The sequence below is a fragment of the Buteo buteo genome, chromosome 5 (genome assembly GCF_964188355.1).
Source record: "Buteo buteo chromosome 5, bButBut1.hap1.1, whole genome shotgun sequence".
NCBI lineage: Eukaryota > Metazoa > Chordata > Aves > Accipitriformes > Accipitridae > Buteo > Buteo buteo.
This window is the reverse complement of record NC_134175.1, coordinates 26,142,492-26,160,003: the sequence shown is the minus strand read 5'-3', so window position 1 is coordinate 26,160,003 and position 17,512 is coordinate 26,142,492. Positions and strand designations below refer to the sequence as shown.

The 17,512-nt window shown below is 36.8% G+C and overlaps 1 protein-coding gene across 20 annotated transcripts in view; it reads left to right on the top strand.

Annotated features, from left to right (window-relative positions):
* Positions 1-14,382, top strand: part of NBEAL1 (neurobeachin like 1) — an 86,127-nt gene extending 71,745 nt beyond the window's left edge. For 10 of the 20 annotated variants that reach the window (XM_075028272.1, XM_075028271.1, XM_075028268.1 and 7 more), the window contains 13 exons: positions 1,072-1,181; positions 1,760-1,877; positions 2,586-2,683; positions 2,983-3,099; positions 3,610-3,699; positions 4,875-4,984; positions 5,587-5,759; positions 6,217-6,311; positions 8,276-8,392; positions 9,068-9,229; positions 10,348-10,496; positions 11,217-11,352; positions 12,463-13,559. In XM_075028272.1, the coding sequence (XP_074884373.1) occupies positions 1,072-1,181; positions 1,760-1,877; positions 2,586-2,683; positions 2,983-3,099; positions 3,610-3,699; positions 4,875-4,984; positions 5,587-5,759; positions 6,217-6,311; positions 8,276-8,392; positions 9,068-9,229; positions 10,348-10,496; positions 11,217-11,352; positions 12,463-12,600 (1,613 nt within the window). In that variant the 3' untranslated portion in view covers positions 12,601-13,559. Of the gene's footprint in view, positions 1-1,071; positions 1,182-1,759; positions 1,878-2,585; positions 2,684-2,982; positions 3,100-3,609; positions 3,700-4,874; positions 4,985-5,586; positions 5,760-6,216; positions 6,312-8,235; positions 8,393-9,067; positions 9,230-9,371; positions 10,322-10,347; positions 10,497-11,216; positions 11,447-12,462; positions 13,560-13,939 lie in introns of those variants that run through there. The other 10 variants (XM_075028265.1, XM_075028264.1, XM_075028262.1 and 7 more) reach the window with 7 other exon arrangements.
* The last annotated feature ends 3,130 nt before the right edge of the window (positions 14,383-17,512 follow it).

Sequence of the window (17,512 nt, the reverse complement as noted above, 5' to 3'; positions counted from 1 at the left end):
GAAGACACCGGTTGTGTTAAGCAGCAGCCTAAACGTTGTTTAAAATTCAGATTGGGGGCTTAAGGATGGCTAAAAATAGCGTTGTTTACCTAATGCAAAATATCAGAGATGCTTATTTGAAAGTTTGAAAAAGTTAGCAATAGTTAATACTGATTAAATAGTTAGCAAAAGTTGCTACAGATTAGCTAGTATTCTTTTAACTGGGTTCATTGGATGATAGAGTTTGGACATCTTCAAACACGTGAGGTCTTCTATTTGTTCTAGGCAACCAGCCTATTTTCTGCTTGTTACTGTTACCTTCCAATGCAGTGCTAAGTCACGTGTTTTTAGAGCCATATAAGGTTTCAGTATGTATCAGAAGGGGAAAAAAAAAAAGCTGTTTTACTCCTATGTAATGCTGATTGAAAAGACAACATCCTGCATTCTGATATGAGACTCCTAGCCATTTTTTAATTCACATTTACTGCATAGAGAATTGTTTCTCTACCTATTAGACAATTTAAAAATGGATTTGTGTGTTTGCTGCTAATTTAGTCTGTTAGCTACAATCTACTGGAATTCTAAGTTATAAAAACTGGAAACAGCCAAGTCACGCTTTCAAAAGTCATTTACGTGTTTAGAGTTGTTCTAATGAAAGCTGGTGGGATTTAAGACTTCTTGAAAGCCCTGATTCTATAATAATTTAAACCTATAGGTAACTTTGTTGTTATGAATAACCTCATTGAAATGTTTTGGACTCTTTATCCTGGTAAAAAAACCAAAAAACAAACAAATGCAGATATGTTTACAGATAGGTGTGCAAATGATAATGCTACTTTTAAGGTTGGGAATTCAGCTTCGAAGTCATTTAGGTGCTTTGGACAATTGTTATCCTGTATCATTTAACATTTTAAACATGCAGAGCAGAACTTAACATCCTGTCAGTGGTACGGTTATTGGAGATTTAAATTAAGAATTTTTCAATATCCTTTCCTTGCACTGAGAAAAGAACACTTTTTAATCTTTATTGAGACATGAAGATATTTGAAATATTTTGTAGTAACTCTTAAATTTCTCCAAATTTTTCACTAGGTTTTAACTTAGGTCAGCTTCAGATATCCAAAGAGGTGGTAAATGATGTTGTTCTCCCCAAATGGGCCCACTCCCCAGAAGACTTCATTTATAAACACAGGAGGGCTCTGGTAAGATGATGTTTATATGTGTGAAGTAATGGTAAAGAAAGTACATCTACACATTGTCACTGTGGCTTAAGTGTAAAATACTGGGACTACATTCAAACTAGAGTTGTGGTTGCATTCGACATACAAGTACCATTAGAACTTTCAGTTAAAAGCACTGTGCATGTAGATAAAATGCTCAAAAGAAAAAAGGAAAGAGCCTGAAGATACCAATCATTTGGGAGTTTGCTGCCCTAAGAGATAAAATGCAGAATTAGGTGGGTTTAGGCAATAAGGCTTCCCTTGCTTTTTATAGATTATTCTGTATAGTACTAGGGAATTAGCATCTTACCTTCCCTTGCACAGTTGCATTTCAATAGTCTAGGTGTGCTGCTTCACTGTATTAATTTTCCCTCTTACCTGACAGTTACTGCCCTTGACACACATGGATATTCTTAGGCTTCTGCCCTATACTTTGGTGTATACCTAGTTTGTAGATACTCTTAGTTTAGGATTTAAATCTCTTTCACAGAAAATAGTAAATACTTCAAGAAGGGAGCAGTACTTTTCTTATTCTTACAAGAGCATTTTTTTCCTTCTAGGAATCTGAGTATGTTTCTGCTCATCTTCATGAATGGATAGATTTGATTTTTGGCTACAAGCAGAGGGGACCAGCTGCAGTGGAGGCGCTCAATGTGTTCTATTATTGTACTTATGAAGGTACAAAGCAGTATGCTCTCTTGTCATTGTCATCAGACTTGCAGATTTTAAGTATTAGACAGAAAACACTTGATTTGTGAGCGTGCCATACAGTGGCATATGGTAAGGCAACAGAATTATAGATGAAATATGGCACCATAACTTATAATTTATCGTCAAATAACCAGAATATTTGATGCTTTGATTGGAAGTTGTGAACCCGAAATGTTAATAAAGTTTTTTTTAAAGGGGGTTCTCTTCCAATTGCTTGTATTTTGTTTCTAAAAGTGCTTGGGGTTTTTGTAAGTTTCTCATTTGCTTGCTTAAAAGCATTTGTGGAAAGAGGTTCCTTGTGGTTTAGGAGTCAAGGCAAGTTGCTTAAAAACAACAAATATTGAAGACAAATGTTAGTCTGTTAATTCCAAAAGTGAATTTTGGGTGGCTTTTGTGTGCAACTTATTGCATGTGTGATGTATATTAAATTTATTTGATAAGACAAAAGCCTGCAATTCTTGCACTTACAGATACACTTAGAATTCCACGTGCAGAGCAGTGTTTTCAGATCATATTTTACATTGAGACGTTGTTTGGAGGTTTTTCTGGGGTAGAGGGTGATAATGCTGCAATTAATTTCAGTTTTGCAACATTTGTTGACCGTATCAGTTCTCAATGAGTTGTTTGGATTATGTTCTTTTTCCATTTTTTCTACCCTTCATCGTTGTGATCCAGGGGCTGTGGATTTGGATGCTTTAACAGATGAGAAAGAAAGGAAAGCTTTAGAAGGGATGATAAACAATTTTGGACAAACTCCCTGTCAACTGTTAAAGGTAATGCTTTTTGTTCCATCTCAATCAGACCTTTGTGGTTAAATCCAACTGCATTACAAAGGACTTCAGAAAAAATGAAAAGATAATGGTTTGTAATTTTAGGAATGTTAAGTCTTTGCCACTTTACCCTTTGTAAAGGTCACACTGGTGGAAATTTGGCAAACCATTTTCAAAATAAATTAGTTTACTTTAAGAAGAGAAATTAGGTGCTTAAGAGTCTGTTTTCCCATTGACTGCCAATAAAATTCTGAGTTGATAAATTCATCCAATTTGATGTTCCCTCCAATATTGTCTCCTAGGAGCCCCATCCACAAAGGCTGTCAGCAGAAGAGGTAGTGCAAAGACTAACTAAAAGTGATACCTCTACTCTGAATCTCTTCCAACACCTCACTGAACTGAAGTCATTCTTCATAGAGGTAGATATGTTACTTGAAATTGTTTAAAATCTAATCTGAAACTGCTCATGTACTTGAAACAAAAGGTCACAACCTAGATGAAAATAAACTTGCTTCCTATTTAAAGAAAATATTTTAAAATGCAATGTGTATAAAATGAGCTCTGTCTTTTTAGTTAGCTTCGTAGAGGTTGAATCCCATAAATTTGTATCTGCTGGCCACTTGTGTGGGTCTTGTTTGAGTATTAAGTTATCTACCACACCAAGAAAGCTAAGAACATCACTGGTGGTATCTGAGAACTCACTGAACTTGGTAGCTAAACTCACTGATTCAGGACAGAGTCAGGGTTTCATTTATGGTCTTTGTAACAGAGCATACCTGTGTGAACCGAGTATGTGTGTACCAGTGCCTTAGAGTACTGTACAGGTTTGACATTGATACCAGAGGCTTTGGGTCTTACTCTTTACAGGTTCTAGATTTGTCCTTTAGCTCTTGGATATAATCAGACCCAAATCATGTCCTTTCTCTTAGGGAATCAGTGACGGTGTGCCCATCGTGAAAGCTGTTGTCCCCAGGAATCAGTCACGTTCCTTTATTTCTCAGGGAAGCCCAGAGATCTTGGTGAGTTGCATGTGTCAGTAATGTTCTTAGACTGCAGACAGTCAAATAGGTGTTTGGTTTTTTTTCATACAGCTTCTAGGGAAACACTTCTTAACTTCTTGTTCAAATGTGTTCCTTTAACTTACAATGAATGTTAGCTATAAGTTAAATATTTGTCTTCTGTAGGGAAGCAAGGCTAATTTGTTGAATGGCATGTAAGAGCTGATGAGACGTGAGCGTAGGTTGTAGTGAGGTGTATTGTAAGTTGCCCACTTGATCCAATTCCATGGCAGCAGTCAATTTCCTAATGCAATGCAGCCCAGCTTTAAAATGACAGGATTGAGTAATTAATGGCATCATGTTTGTCATTATTATCCAACACATATATTAAACTATACCATACGTGGCATATACATACTCCAAAGGCCTGCACTGTTTCTAAAATTAACTTTTGCACTAATACAGGTGCTAGTACTATGGCAGATGGCCAAATGATGAAAGCAGGAGAGTGGTTTTGTATTTACATCTGTATGTATGGTCTGCATACTGGCCCCTGCGCAATAACACTTACATTTTGCAAGACAGAATATTCTTTTCCAATGTTCCTAAGGTCAAACTTACTGTCCTGGCTTGATGTGGTACGTGCATATGTCATTTGGAATTTGGACACATCTAAAATTATTATTGTGTTTTTTCTAAATATGTGATGAAAATAACCTTGAATATTTAGATTCCTGTCTTACTTTCTCGGAAATAGAATTAGTACATTTTTAAAAAACTTCCTGTGTTAATATGTTAACTATTAATGTTTACTATTTCAAAGAAGAGAAGCAGCAGCTTAAACTAAATGACTGAATTGTAATTAAAGGTTTGAGGGGTTGGGTGGGTGGGTTTTTTGTTTTTTTGTCTCCTCCCCACCCTCCCCCCATTCAACTTCTCTGACCTATCTAGAACATACACTGTTCTAACTTGGTAATATGTACTTCATGTGGATTAACTCATCTGAGCTGATTTTTTATTTTTTTTTTAATTTGTGGGGGGAGGGGCATGTGTGCTTTTTTCTTTGTGGTAAATTCTAAAGAAGCCTATGCTGGATTTTCTGCAACCTCCATTATCATCAAAGGCAAGTAGAAAATATATCTCTGGGTTTCACTGATATTTTTTTTTATATTTTTTTTCCTATCAAACTTTTTTAGGTAACGGCAAGTCTGAACTGCATTATTGGAACTCATGGTTGGCTACCTTATGATAAAAATATCTCCAACTATTTTACATTCATCAGAGATACCACAGTGACAAATCCCAAGTAAGCAAATGATGAGGGGAGGTGCAGATGAATGCATCTACACTAATAAAATACAGTAATTGTTCAACAATCAGTGGGTTGTACTGTTTCTATTGGCCGAGTTTTCACCTAAGAATGCATCTTCTGATGTTTGTTCTAGTAGAGTTATCTAAGTGGCATTTCAAGGTTCTTCATTCTTAGAGCTACGTCTAATTTTTTTCTAATTATCAATCATAAAAACTTAACTTGGAATCTGAGATGGGCAGTCTTCATACTTCCTTACACTACAGTGCAGATGTATGTGGTGGTTTTGTTTCTTTGGTTTTCAGAAGATTCCTTTTTTCTTTAATGTTACAATACTTAGTAGGGACATAAGTTGTCCATACAGAATCAAACTGCATAAAAGACTGAAAAGTTCTAAGGTGAGAAATCTTCCTTCCACTTGCTGATGGCAGTGGGAGTTTTGTCATGGATATCAGGGGGCCAGAATTTCACCTATTATTTTTTTTAGATATAGCCTCTTCTATAGATGGAATTTCTTATTAATTTTGAAGGATATAGGAAGTGCAAAATACATTGCTTTGGACTAAGATTACTCTTACCTGCTCATCATTTGCCTACAGAACACAACGCAACATGAGTGGTCCTTTTGCACCAGGGCTGGAGATCACCTCTAAGTTGTTTGCAGTATCCCATGATGCAAAACTGCTCTTTAGTGGAGGACACTGGGACAATAGCATCAGAGTGACATCTCTTACAAAAGGCAAGCTGATTGGACAGCACATCAGGCACATGGGTTAGTAACTCTTTATATTGTGAAATGAAAGGTTTTATGTTTTGTTCCTTGATGTTTGGTCTTTTTGGAAAGAATTATAGCCAGGGCACTTAGGCAGACAAGCATAGCAGTTATAAAGGAATGGCAGTGTAAGAACAGAAGAATACTTCAACTGTGATTTTACATAAATACTTGAGCATGGCTTTTTAGTCATTGTAGTGATGGTTTAATGTAGTTTCAAAATAAGGCTTGATTGCTGTTTTTAGGTAGCAAAGCTGATTAAGTCAGGTTGGTACACCTGGCTGTACAATGTCTTCATTGTTTAATACAGTCTCATCAGCCCTTATCACAGTGGAACATTTCATGCTGACTGCAAATCAGGATACATTGTTGACATATTGCATGCACGTTGTCACTCTGTGGGAAATTAGTCTTAAATATCTATGTGATAACTTCCTGGTTTCTTTCCTTTATCTAGATATTGTGACCTGCTTGGCAATAGACTACTGTGGAATTCATTTGATTTCAGGCTCCAGAGATACTACCTGTATGATATGGCAAATAGTTCAGCAGGTAGGTTATTTAGGCATACTCTGAGAAGCAGTTGCTGAATGCTTTTTTGTGCTTCCGTGTTTTGCTATGATGGTTTGTTGATTTCCTTTCTTTCAGATTTGTAGGGAAGATAGTCCACTAAAATTGATTAGCTTAGTAATTTTGTTACTCCTGTTGTCTTCTGTGTTTGAAATATTCACTATATACATTGGTTACTATGTAGCTGAACCACAGTATTTCAGAGGCAATCTTAAAGATTTCATAGATTATTTTCAGGATAGGCAAATATTATCCCCTATTGTATAGATGGAAGAGCAGAAGAAGAGAGACACTGCTTGAGACTACCGGAATTAGTCAGAACAATGTTTATAGTTGAGGATTTTTACATTTCTAGGCTGCTGTTCACTCCAGTAGTTGCATTATAACATTGTGTTTCCTCTGTGGGAAGCACTGATGACTGCACTAGGAGTTAGCAAAGACAACACTAGTCTGTTACCTGGATTTACGCTGGTGTTTTAGAATTTTTTAATATTGGTCTTGTGCTTTCACACAATGAAAGTGGTTGTGTGATGCATGTGTGTACTTGCACTCAAAATGTGAGGCCATTTCCATTGTTGTGCATTTAAAATGTTCATTTCAGATTACTGCATTACAGAAATATGAGTAGGATTAACTGCAGGGGGGAGCTGTCACGTTATGGACAGTACATTTGGTCAGGTCATCTTCTTATCATTAAACTAAAGTCAGCACATGAAACCAGTGAAGTGGTGCATAACTGCATGTGTTTTTGAGGAAGCTGTTTTTATGGTGAGAGTATTTATAATTCTTTCAAGAAGTACTTTGTACCGACAGTGTGGGGTCAAAAAGGTGAGACCTTAGTGCTCACAGCAGTATTTTTTTGTCTCAAGCAATGATAAATGTTGGAAATTTTTTAGTGTATTTATCTTTTCAGTGTGAGTTAAATAAGTCATCCTCTGGAGATTATCTTTGTTTCTAATTGCTTTTTCTTAAGATTTTTAATGAATTTTTTTATTTAATGGATACCTAAATGATATTTTACGTATGGTAAATTCTTCTTGTGAGAGTTTTATCCTGATCTTTACAAAGTGGCAGCAATGGACTGCATACTGTCACTTCCATTCTACTTGTCTGCTCTGCATTGTCACCTTCTTTCCCAGCTCTGCATTTTGACACTTGGTTCTGCATTCCTGCACGCTTCAGGCTTTCAGGGCTTGGTTGGCAGTCAAATTTCTATCACAGAAATGAGAATAGAGAGTTCTCTGCAGAACTCTTTACTGTACCTTCTCTCTAAGCACAGGTCTTACCTTAGAACTGGTTTGAAAATAAGTCTGTATATGCTGACAGTACACTCACTGGAACAAAAGTACTGAACAGTTTTGACACCCTGTAGTCATGTGGGAAAATTACTATTTTTAATGAGCATTATTGCAAGTTTTCCTTTGCATATGACACTACTGGTAGTTACTGAGAAGGATTATTTCCTTACTTTTTCTTAGAAAATGGAAGAGTTGCTGTAATATTAAACAAAATAGCTTTCAGCTTCTTTAAGCTTGGCTGTGAAGATAGTGCTTAATTCTAGGGTAAACTGTAAGAACTGAACAAGCCCAGATACACAGGTGAAGAAGAAGTGGGTGGATGGGTAGGTGAACAGCTCCTGTTAGGACTGTTGACTGTGGTCCTTGCACACCTGGACATCTGAAGGAACAGAAACAAGTCAACTAAGTAACTCTGTCTTTCACATCCACATTGTAACTGTATATTCATTCATTCTTGTGATTTCAGTAAATAGGGCTGCTGACATAAAAGGCAATAAATTGAAATTGGAATGGGTGAGTTATGCCTTTGGTTTTGGCCTATGTCAAATATACATCTTGCACAACTGATACTGAAGATACCAGAAATTTATTTTTTGTTTGTCCTTCAGCTGCAAGAGAATGTGTCATTGCACTTTTTGTTACTCTCAGGGAGGAGTGCCTGTAGGCCTGGCACCTAAGCCGTTACAGATCCTTTATGGGCATACTGATGAAGTTTCGAGTGTTAGCATCAGCACTGAACTGGATATGGCAGTGTCAGGATCCAAGGTGAGCATCCTCATACTTTTCCCTTCTTTGCCTCTTCTCTACTCAAACCATAGAGCATGTTTGAAGTTGATTAAGAATAATACAAAAAATGTGACTATTTCACGATTTTTTTCTTCAGCCTTGAGCATCGAGAAGATATGTGCCACCTCCCTTGTTGCCTGCTTAAATCAGGCTGTCTCAAACTGCTCTGCACAGCATAGGCCTCAGCTACCATGTTGTGTTATTCTGCACAGATGAGCTTTAACATGTGTGGACTTATGTGGGGATCTTAAGCTTCTCATAGAAACAGTTCTGTGACAGTTTCTTCCCTGCTTCCTTAACCTTGAAGGTTCTGTGCGGCTTACTCATACTCTACCTTACTATACTACACTGGCAGGCTGCTGAACTCTGACTCTGTACTGCACATAACGTCTACTCATAAATGTGACCTATGAAATGGTTGATTTGCTGCCTATCCATCTCCTTGTGCCCTGTTTGCATTTGTTTTTTCATATGCCTATAGTGTATGGCCTTGAGGGGAAGGCTTCGTGTAGAGTTTCTAATGCTCAGGAGTCTTGATCTCCAGTTAAGGATTTAAGTGCTTTTAAAATACTCCCTCTGTATTTAAATATTCTTTCTGTGTGTTGTGGTAACTTACCTGCTGAGTAACAACTTACCTAAATTTGGTCACTGCAGGATGGGACCGTTATTGTCCGCACTATTCGGAAAGGTCAGTACGTGAGGACTTTGCGACCACCTTGTGAGAGTTCCCTCCTCCTGACTGTTCCAAATTTGGCTGTGTCCTGGGAAGGCCATATAGTTGTCCACACCAGCATAGAAGGAAAGACTACTCTTAAGGTACTTAGGTTCATGGAATACCTCTGTTTCTTTTGCTGAAGACTTTAATCATAAATGTATCTAACTTTAACCTTATTTCCTAAAGTAATGAGGCTTTTTGAGCATGGTGTGTCTGTTTCTTTACTTTTTTACATTTTGCTAGCCAATTTGAATGAAATTTGATTAAAAGATAAATCACAGATATACTGTGCTCCTGTAAGTTTCATGAAAATGTCCGGACACCTGCAAGGAAGATGCCCAAGCATGCACTATTGAATCTTCCTGGAAGAGCTGCTTTGAAATGGAAGACTAGGGAAAACAAGTTCCACTGTGTGCAGAAGCAGAGGCTTATAAGGGGAGCAGTAAGTTCTGGGTGCAAGATGCCTAGTGACTACACTGATTGATGTTCCTTAGTTTTGGATTGGAGAGATAGCTGTAAGGTTCACAGTGTAGCTTATTATATCTCTTGAGTAGCTGTGTAGATGCTTTAATAAGGGTAGAGCTGTTATGTTTTCTATGAGCATGGGAAATTTCTTGGAAGACAAATTTATTGGATGTAGGCATGCTAGCTGCATTGGGAAGATGGGGAGGGGAGAGAAGAGACCAAGGTATTGTCAGGCTGGAAGAACTTAAGGTGGTCATGTTAGCTGTGTCTTTAATCCATCAAAAATTCATTGCCTTGTCCAGAAAATACTTCTAGATCTAGCTCTGTGGAAATATACTTGTTTCCTTGTGCTTTTCAATTTGGGGTGGGCAGGAGGATGGCAGCAGGGCTGACGGTAAGAGTGCTCTCTTTCTTTCTTTTTCCTTATCAAAAACCCTTATAAAATAGGGACCTGTCCATTAAATCCATGGATGTTTCCAGAAAATTTGGAATTGATTAGATGGGTAGGTAAGATGTTACCATGTTATCAAGAAGTAACAAGGGATAACTTCAAAAATTTCCATACAGGACCTGGTATACATACACATTGCATATAGACTCGGTACTCTTGTGTCATTCAACAAGGCAACTGTTGTCAGCAATATTATCTGTGGGTTATTGCCCAAGTTAGCTCCTGTTAGTGAGCTAAAGATACAAATAATACACTCTTAATCCAGTCAGTCCTCTATGACAGATTTATTTTTGATCTGTTCAGGATAAGAATGCATTACATCTCTATTCTGTCAATGGAAAATACCTGTGTTCTGAGACTCTAAAGGAGGAAGTGTCAGATATATGTGTGACTGGCGAGTATATCGTGATGGGCAGCTTACAGGGATTTCTTTCCATACGGGATCTTTACAGGTAATGTACCACCATCAATAGTTTATTATTGAGATGCAAATACAAAGGCTTATTGAGAAGTGGCTGTGTAATGTGGACTTTGCTTGGTGTTGTAAGTGGTAGCCATTGCTTTTTTTCTGTGTTCCTGAAGAAACTATTTTAGGGGGAACTAAGGGAGAAAAGAAAAATGAGAGGTTGTACCAGATCCCTTTTTCCCCAGGCATTTATCCCAATTATACACCTAGAACTGATAGAATTTAGAAAGAGCTGTGTCTGACATCTGCAAGCTGTGGTTGTCCCCATGTCTGATTAGTCATTGGCTCAGCAGTGACTGAGCAGTGACAAGCTCAGCAACTGCAAGATCAAGCCTCATGTAGTTCTGCACTGAGTTTTAAACTTCACTTACTGCTATGTTCTGTAGAGCTCCATTGCTCCTCAGAATGGGAGTGATCTTTGTCACTTAGGCAGTTGTGAGACTAATGTTACTGTTCTTCAGTGAAAATGTCTTAATTTACTGACTTAACCATCCATGCTTTATCTTGTTATTGGATCTCTATTCTGGGTTACGATTAGATCGTTCCTTAGGAGTTCACAATAATTGAAATTGCAAACTGGATCCTTGAGAAACTGTGTTTTATAGTGCCTCCTGTGGACAGCGATTTCAACTGCAGTGTGATTCTTTGCAGCGTGTGCAGACAAATACATGATGTGCTTTCTCTATGTGGTTTTTATTCATTTCAGCCTGAGTCTGAGCATCTCCCCCTTAGCCATGCGACTGCCAATTCATTGCATTTCTGTCACCAAAGAGTATAGCCACATCCTTGTTGGCTTGGAGGACGGCAAGTTGATTATCGTTGGTGTTGGCAAGCCAGCAGAGGTAAAACCTACCATCAAGAACTTTTTCTACCGAACAGTGGGAAGTTCACTTATTTCTGCTTTCCAGTTGAGCAAGAGGTCTCCTCTATGGCAGGGTAAATTTAAGAGCAAGTTTCAGTTTTCAGTGGGAAAGAAATAACTCTTGAGACGGCTCTACTGAAATTTCTCATTAAGAATAAAAAGTATATAGGGATCGCAGATGGGAAGCTCAGCTGGACTAACTTCCAGACTTTTATCACTCACATCTGAATAAGCACAGTCATAGTAGCTAACCTTTTCTGAACGTGATAGTGTTGTCAGCCACTTCTTGACGAAATCATTTTCCAGAAGAAAATCGGAAACGAAAGAGAGCAAGCTACCTTTTTTTTTTTTTTATGGTTTCTGTCAGATACTTTTTAATATGCATTGACTGACATTGGGGAAAAAATACATTACTTCTTTCTGTTAAGATTCTCTAATTGCAGTGCACAAAGAATCACTTGTGTAGGTTCCCAATATGCTCTGTGCTCCATATGGTGAATATAAACTTGTTGGTACTGCATATGCAATATCAAATACAGAGCATCCATCTGTCGAATAGCTATGCCCAATTTTTCTTGTGCAAAACAGGTTTTGCTTTAAGTACATCTTGTCATGACTTTCAAAGTACTTGAGTTAGCTTAAACCTGCTTCTCTCTATAACCCGATCTCTGTTGTGCTGCAGTATATTTATTTGAAAATGTGATTATCACTTCTGCATGACCTTTAGTACATGCCAGAAAAGTGTGTCTTAATTCTATATTTTAATTGTGAAAACAGAGTGACTTTATTTGCCAGTATTTTAAAATGTTTTAGCTAGGAGATACATAGTTTAATATTTGAAACAGGCTTCACACAATGGTAGTCTGATTTTGCTTGCAGCTGATGGGGAGGGGAGGTTTCCACTGACTTCCAGTTGGACAGCTTTTTCCTACTGTAGAGCTGCTTACGATGTGGTTAAACATATATTTGTAACAGCAATTTTAAAGTCACTGTCATTTCTAAGCTTCCTGTTCCATAGAAAAGATCTTTTGTAGGCTGAAATTTATGTGTATCATTAGACTGAAGGCTTTTTGTTCTCTTTTTTTTTCAGTTCTTAATCACATCTATTTTTCTAATGATGGAGAAAGTGTTGTTTCAAAGACTGGATCCCTTTTATGAATGTAGAGGCTTTCCAGTGACTTTTTTTTCCGGGTTTTCTGTTCATAATTCAGATGATCTGCAAACTTAATATCCATGTAAATAGATTTTTTAAAAAAACACAAACATATAAGAAGCAACATTATGTCCCAGATTTTCTAGTTTTCTATACGGTATCAATCAGTATATTTGAAAAGCATGTGTATGTGGGGTATTTATTTGTTGATTGATTTATTTGTAGTTTGGAAGGAATATATTAATTACTAGAATTTTATACAGAAGACAGTGTTGTAGTTCTGGCTTTCAGTGGTGATACTGATCCTTAGGATAAAGGGAGAAACTGACCTTCTTTATTGTGCATAAAGTGAAATGCTGCTTGGTATTAAGATTGGCCTTTAGTGTTTCTGCATTGACAGTATCCAGTATGAAGTGAAGTATAATAAATGTTTTTGTATTTTTAACAATTACTTAGCTGTTTGGGATGTTGCAGAAGTCTGGGGGATTGTCACCTGTTAGTGTTAATCCCTGTCAGCACTGTGCCTTTTCTAGAAAACACTGCTGCTGTGATGATACAGTTCTTAAGCATGCTTAATTTGTAGTACTAACTGCTGGGAACTGTTCTCAAACTTGTGCTGTTAAGGCATGCATCTTGTTTATTAAACAGCAAGGGATTTCATAACCTAATCAGCTGCCAAGCTGATCGCTACTGGCCAATCATAAAGCCTTGTACTTAAGGGGTAAATTAAAACAGTTTCTTACAAATTGTTGTCAGATTACAGACCTACCAGATGCTGGATTTAATATGGCCTCTGGTTGCTTGTTATCTGTCTTTACTTGCAGAATATTCAGTATGAATTTTTTCTGGTTTAAATTTTATTCTGAGCACTTCACCCGGGATCTTTGGAAGACTGCATAAATTTGACACCAGGAGATAACCTTTCTCTCTTTCCTTCGTTCTGCTATCACTGCCCTGCATTTTGGTTATCTTTTCCTTTTCACTTCTAGCAATTTCTGTTTGAAATCTCTAAAATAAAATGTCCTTTCTTCTAATTTGGTTCATTTTTGCTTGACATTCACCTCTTTTTTTTTTTTTCTTCCTTCCTATCAGAATAGCAATTTAAACACTGTTTCTAAGCTATTTGAAGTAGGTTAGGTATTAAGTATGCATTACTTGGCAGTATTCCTTTAACTGTTCAAAATCAGAGAAGACTGTGATTAGTGTTTTGTCTGTTGTTTTTTGTCAGTCCCAAGAATCATCCCGAAGTGTAACTTTTTGGTTTGTTTTCAAATAATTTTTGTTGGTGTAACTTTTGTTTATGCAGTACATTGTAGTGTCTGCATTTCACCAGAATCAGTGTCTGAATTCCTTTTTAATTTATCCACCTTATCCCTTCCCCCTCCTTTTGTTTCTCTGAATTACTTTTAAACAGATGCGCTCAGGTCAGCTTTCCCGAAAGCTGTGGGGATCAAGCAAACGGCTCAGCCAGATTTCATCAGGAGAGACTGAATATAACACTCAAGATTCCAAGTGATTGCTGCTTCTACCTTCTCTCATGGATTCCAGAAACACGTTTAATCTTTTGGTCACTTTAAATGTATATCTCAACTTTCAGGGACTTGATTCTTAAGTCTGTTGAAGATGAACCTATGGTAGAGGTATAGTAACAAGCATATGTACTCATGCAAGCTAGCTTGCTTGCATATTTTTCCTTAACTGTGTTGACTTCGTCACAGCAGAATCCCTCTCTAAATAGCTGCTAAAACTGTCTTTCAGAAAAAAAGGAAAGAAAAAAAAAATCAACACCAACCCCCCGCCCCACCTCCAAACCCAAGCTCACTAATTGAATTTAAGATAAGTAGCATTTGATTTAAAGCTGAATAGGGCCAGATGCTCCTTGATTACAAAGAAGATATTTGGCTTTGATTTGACAGCATTGTAATTCCTCAACAGTAAATTAAAATTCTGGCAGTTGCAGTAGTCACATTAAAAATTGGGATAGCTGACAGTTATGACCTTTTCAATATGTTTTTTTAGCCCAATGAACAATTGCAATTTGTTCCTGTAAATGGCTATTGCTATCTTCTTTTGTGTAGTTCCAGTTTTAGGCTGTTCTGCAAGGAACATCTGTGTTGCACTACTTGATTATCAGAAATTGTTTAAAGTACAGACATGAATAACTTCAATGGAGCTGAAGGAGGTAGGAAATACGTGCTGCTGAAAATTATTTATATTGTTAAGTAGACTAAGACTCACACCAAGAAATCCCATAATATATTTAATATCTTGAAGAAAGACAGAAGAAGAATCAGTATCTATATTGGTCAAAGATCAATCTGCTTCATTAGTAAGGCAACTCCTATGAAAAAAAGATAAATTTCCACTGCAAAATCATTTAAACAACATTGCAGCACAGTTTAATTAAATAGCACCTGTTTGTTTCTTGGCTTGGTGTTCACCAAACCAGTTGTTAGCCATATGTGTTTCTTCCGTAAAAACAAGCAGGGAAACAGATAATGTATCCATTTTCAAGATGTCTTTAAGACCTGGGAAAAGAAAATATCAGATCCTTACGTGCACTATATCCAACAAAATAGTTATGGATTGTATGCTATATTTTGGAGAAGCCATTACTGAATTTTTTTGGTTTAGTGATATGTGATAATAGAAGGGTGTGTTTTTATAATGTTAATGATTTAAATGATAAACCCCATCCTGTTAGAAAAGCTTGGTGCTGAGGGAAAAGTATGAGTTTTTGGACTGGCGTGCGAAGATATGTGTGCATGTGTATATATGTGTGTATGTTTGTGTATATATATGTATATACATGTATGTATGTCTATTAAAGGAGAAAATACCATGGGGAAAGGGGAGTATAGATATAAGGCAGAGCTATAAGTGATTGTTAGCTAGTATGTTCCCTTTTGGCTACCCCTTTCTTCCCTCTACCATCACTTTTCTTGTTATTTTTATTTATTTATGGAAATGAATGTGTGTTGTATCTTCTGTAAATGTTATCAGATATTTCCTGTGGCTGGGGAGCTGTTGAACTACCTGAGGAACTCCATAGTGTATAATCTTATTTCATTAATTTTTAGCACAATATTTATTAACTTTGTAGAAATAGTAATACCTCCTTAGCCCACAAAAGGATAATCTTTACAAGTTCTGTTAGTCTCATTAAAACTGTTTTCTTCTCCTCAATTTCTTTACTGGAAGAAAAAAAATCCCTCTCAATGACTGATTAGTGTGCTGTGTAAAGAAAGTTGCGTTGCGTTTTCTTAACTTTTGTAATCGAAATAATAAATCAGACTAGTGAACAAGTGGGTCTATGCATAGTTGCAATATTCTAACTAATCACTGTGACAGACTGGATCGTCTGGAAAGTTAGGAGAAAATAAGAATTATTTCCCTGAGTAACTTGCCAAGAGAGCATTAAATTTCTGAAAGTAGAGCGGTGTGGTTTTTTTCAGACTCCATGTATGCAAAAAAACCATATCCCATATTTTCAAATAAGCTATAGAAAAGTGAAAAATACTATTTTAATCAATTACCTATCCAGTAAGAATACTAAGGATACTCTGGAAGTATTAAGCGTGTATATGAGAATGTGAAGTATGTTTGTCCATTATGATTTCATGAAGAAGGGATTTCAGGGGAGCTCTTTCGAGAGTAGTTCAGAAGAATTTCAGCTCAGAATGTGAGATTTTTCTGTGTTATGGGAAGTTGAAAAAAGAACTCATTTGGGGCATTGAGTTGATGTTTTTTTTTATAAGTATGCATATATGTTCTGTTTAAATGCATATATGAGGTTAAGTGTTTACTTGCAGGGGAAGAGGACAGGAAGTTACGATGTTTTGGGCTAGCAGAATCAAGTGGAAAAATTGAGATGGGTCTTTTGTAGTGTTTGGTGAGAGCATAGTTTTCTTTCTGTCCCTTACATGGAGGGATTTACATAAGGGTTTGAAAACGTCCTACTGTGGGTTAGGTGTGTTTCTACAACAATTGAATTAATGTTTTTAGTAGTTTAATATTAAAGAATACTGAATACACTGTGTCAGTTTAAGTAAAATATAATGTAGTTGCAATAATTGGGGGTGAAAGTTTATGGCAATGAGCTTTGACACTTGAATGCCATCATTTCAGTGCATCACAAGCATTAGATGATCTTCACAAATATCTGGGACAGGTTTAAATGTGGACAGTTCTTGGTTCTCAAACTTGAGGCTAGTTTGTGCTCAGCACAAAGCAGCAGCAGAATGATGAGGGGGACAGGTGAGCTCTGAGCTGCTTCATGCTCTATGCAGAATGGCAACATCTGTTGCCTTTTGATCTTTTATCTGGTCCTTGAGGATGGGAGGTGTACACCATCACATACCTAGTGTTCTTGCCAGAGGCCCTCTGGAAAGACCCCCATAGGTTTGAAGGTCTGAACTTTGCCTTTATCTAAAACCAGCTTTAGATAAAAGATAAAGGTGGTAAGTGTGAGTATTAGCTGGTATTTTGTGTCTTGGTTTTAACTTAAGTCTTTTTAAAGTAGAAAATAATTTTTCTGATCAGCAGTTCAGGTTGGTTGAATTGCAGTCTGTTATGCAGCACACTGAATTAGTGAACTGCCTTTCATAATTCTTTGATTTCCTCAAGTCAATAAAGCTGAGGATCATATTTTGTTTTTCATGTAAAACAATACATATTGGTGAAGTAAGATTCTCCTTTGGTTTTGAACTAAGATTTATTTAAGTATAAAAAGAAAAGCTGTGCGATGAGATAATTCTGATTAGGAATTCAGAGTAAACAAGTCTTAAGCGACAGTTGTTTCACAACACTAAATTTGTCAAGACCTTCTTGGTGGTATCTTCTTACATTTAATTTTTGGAACAACCCTAATGATATTTATCGCAGTTTAAGATATGCTTACCTTTGAAGCCGAGTAAGTAAGTAGAGCGTAAATATGTATATCTAAAAGAAACTGAAAACTGTCTCTCTTTTCATACCTGTATATAAA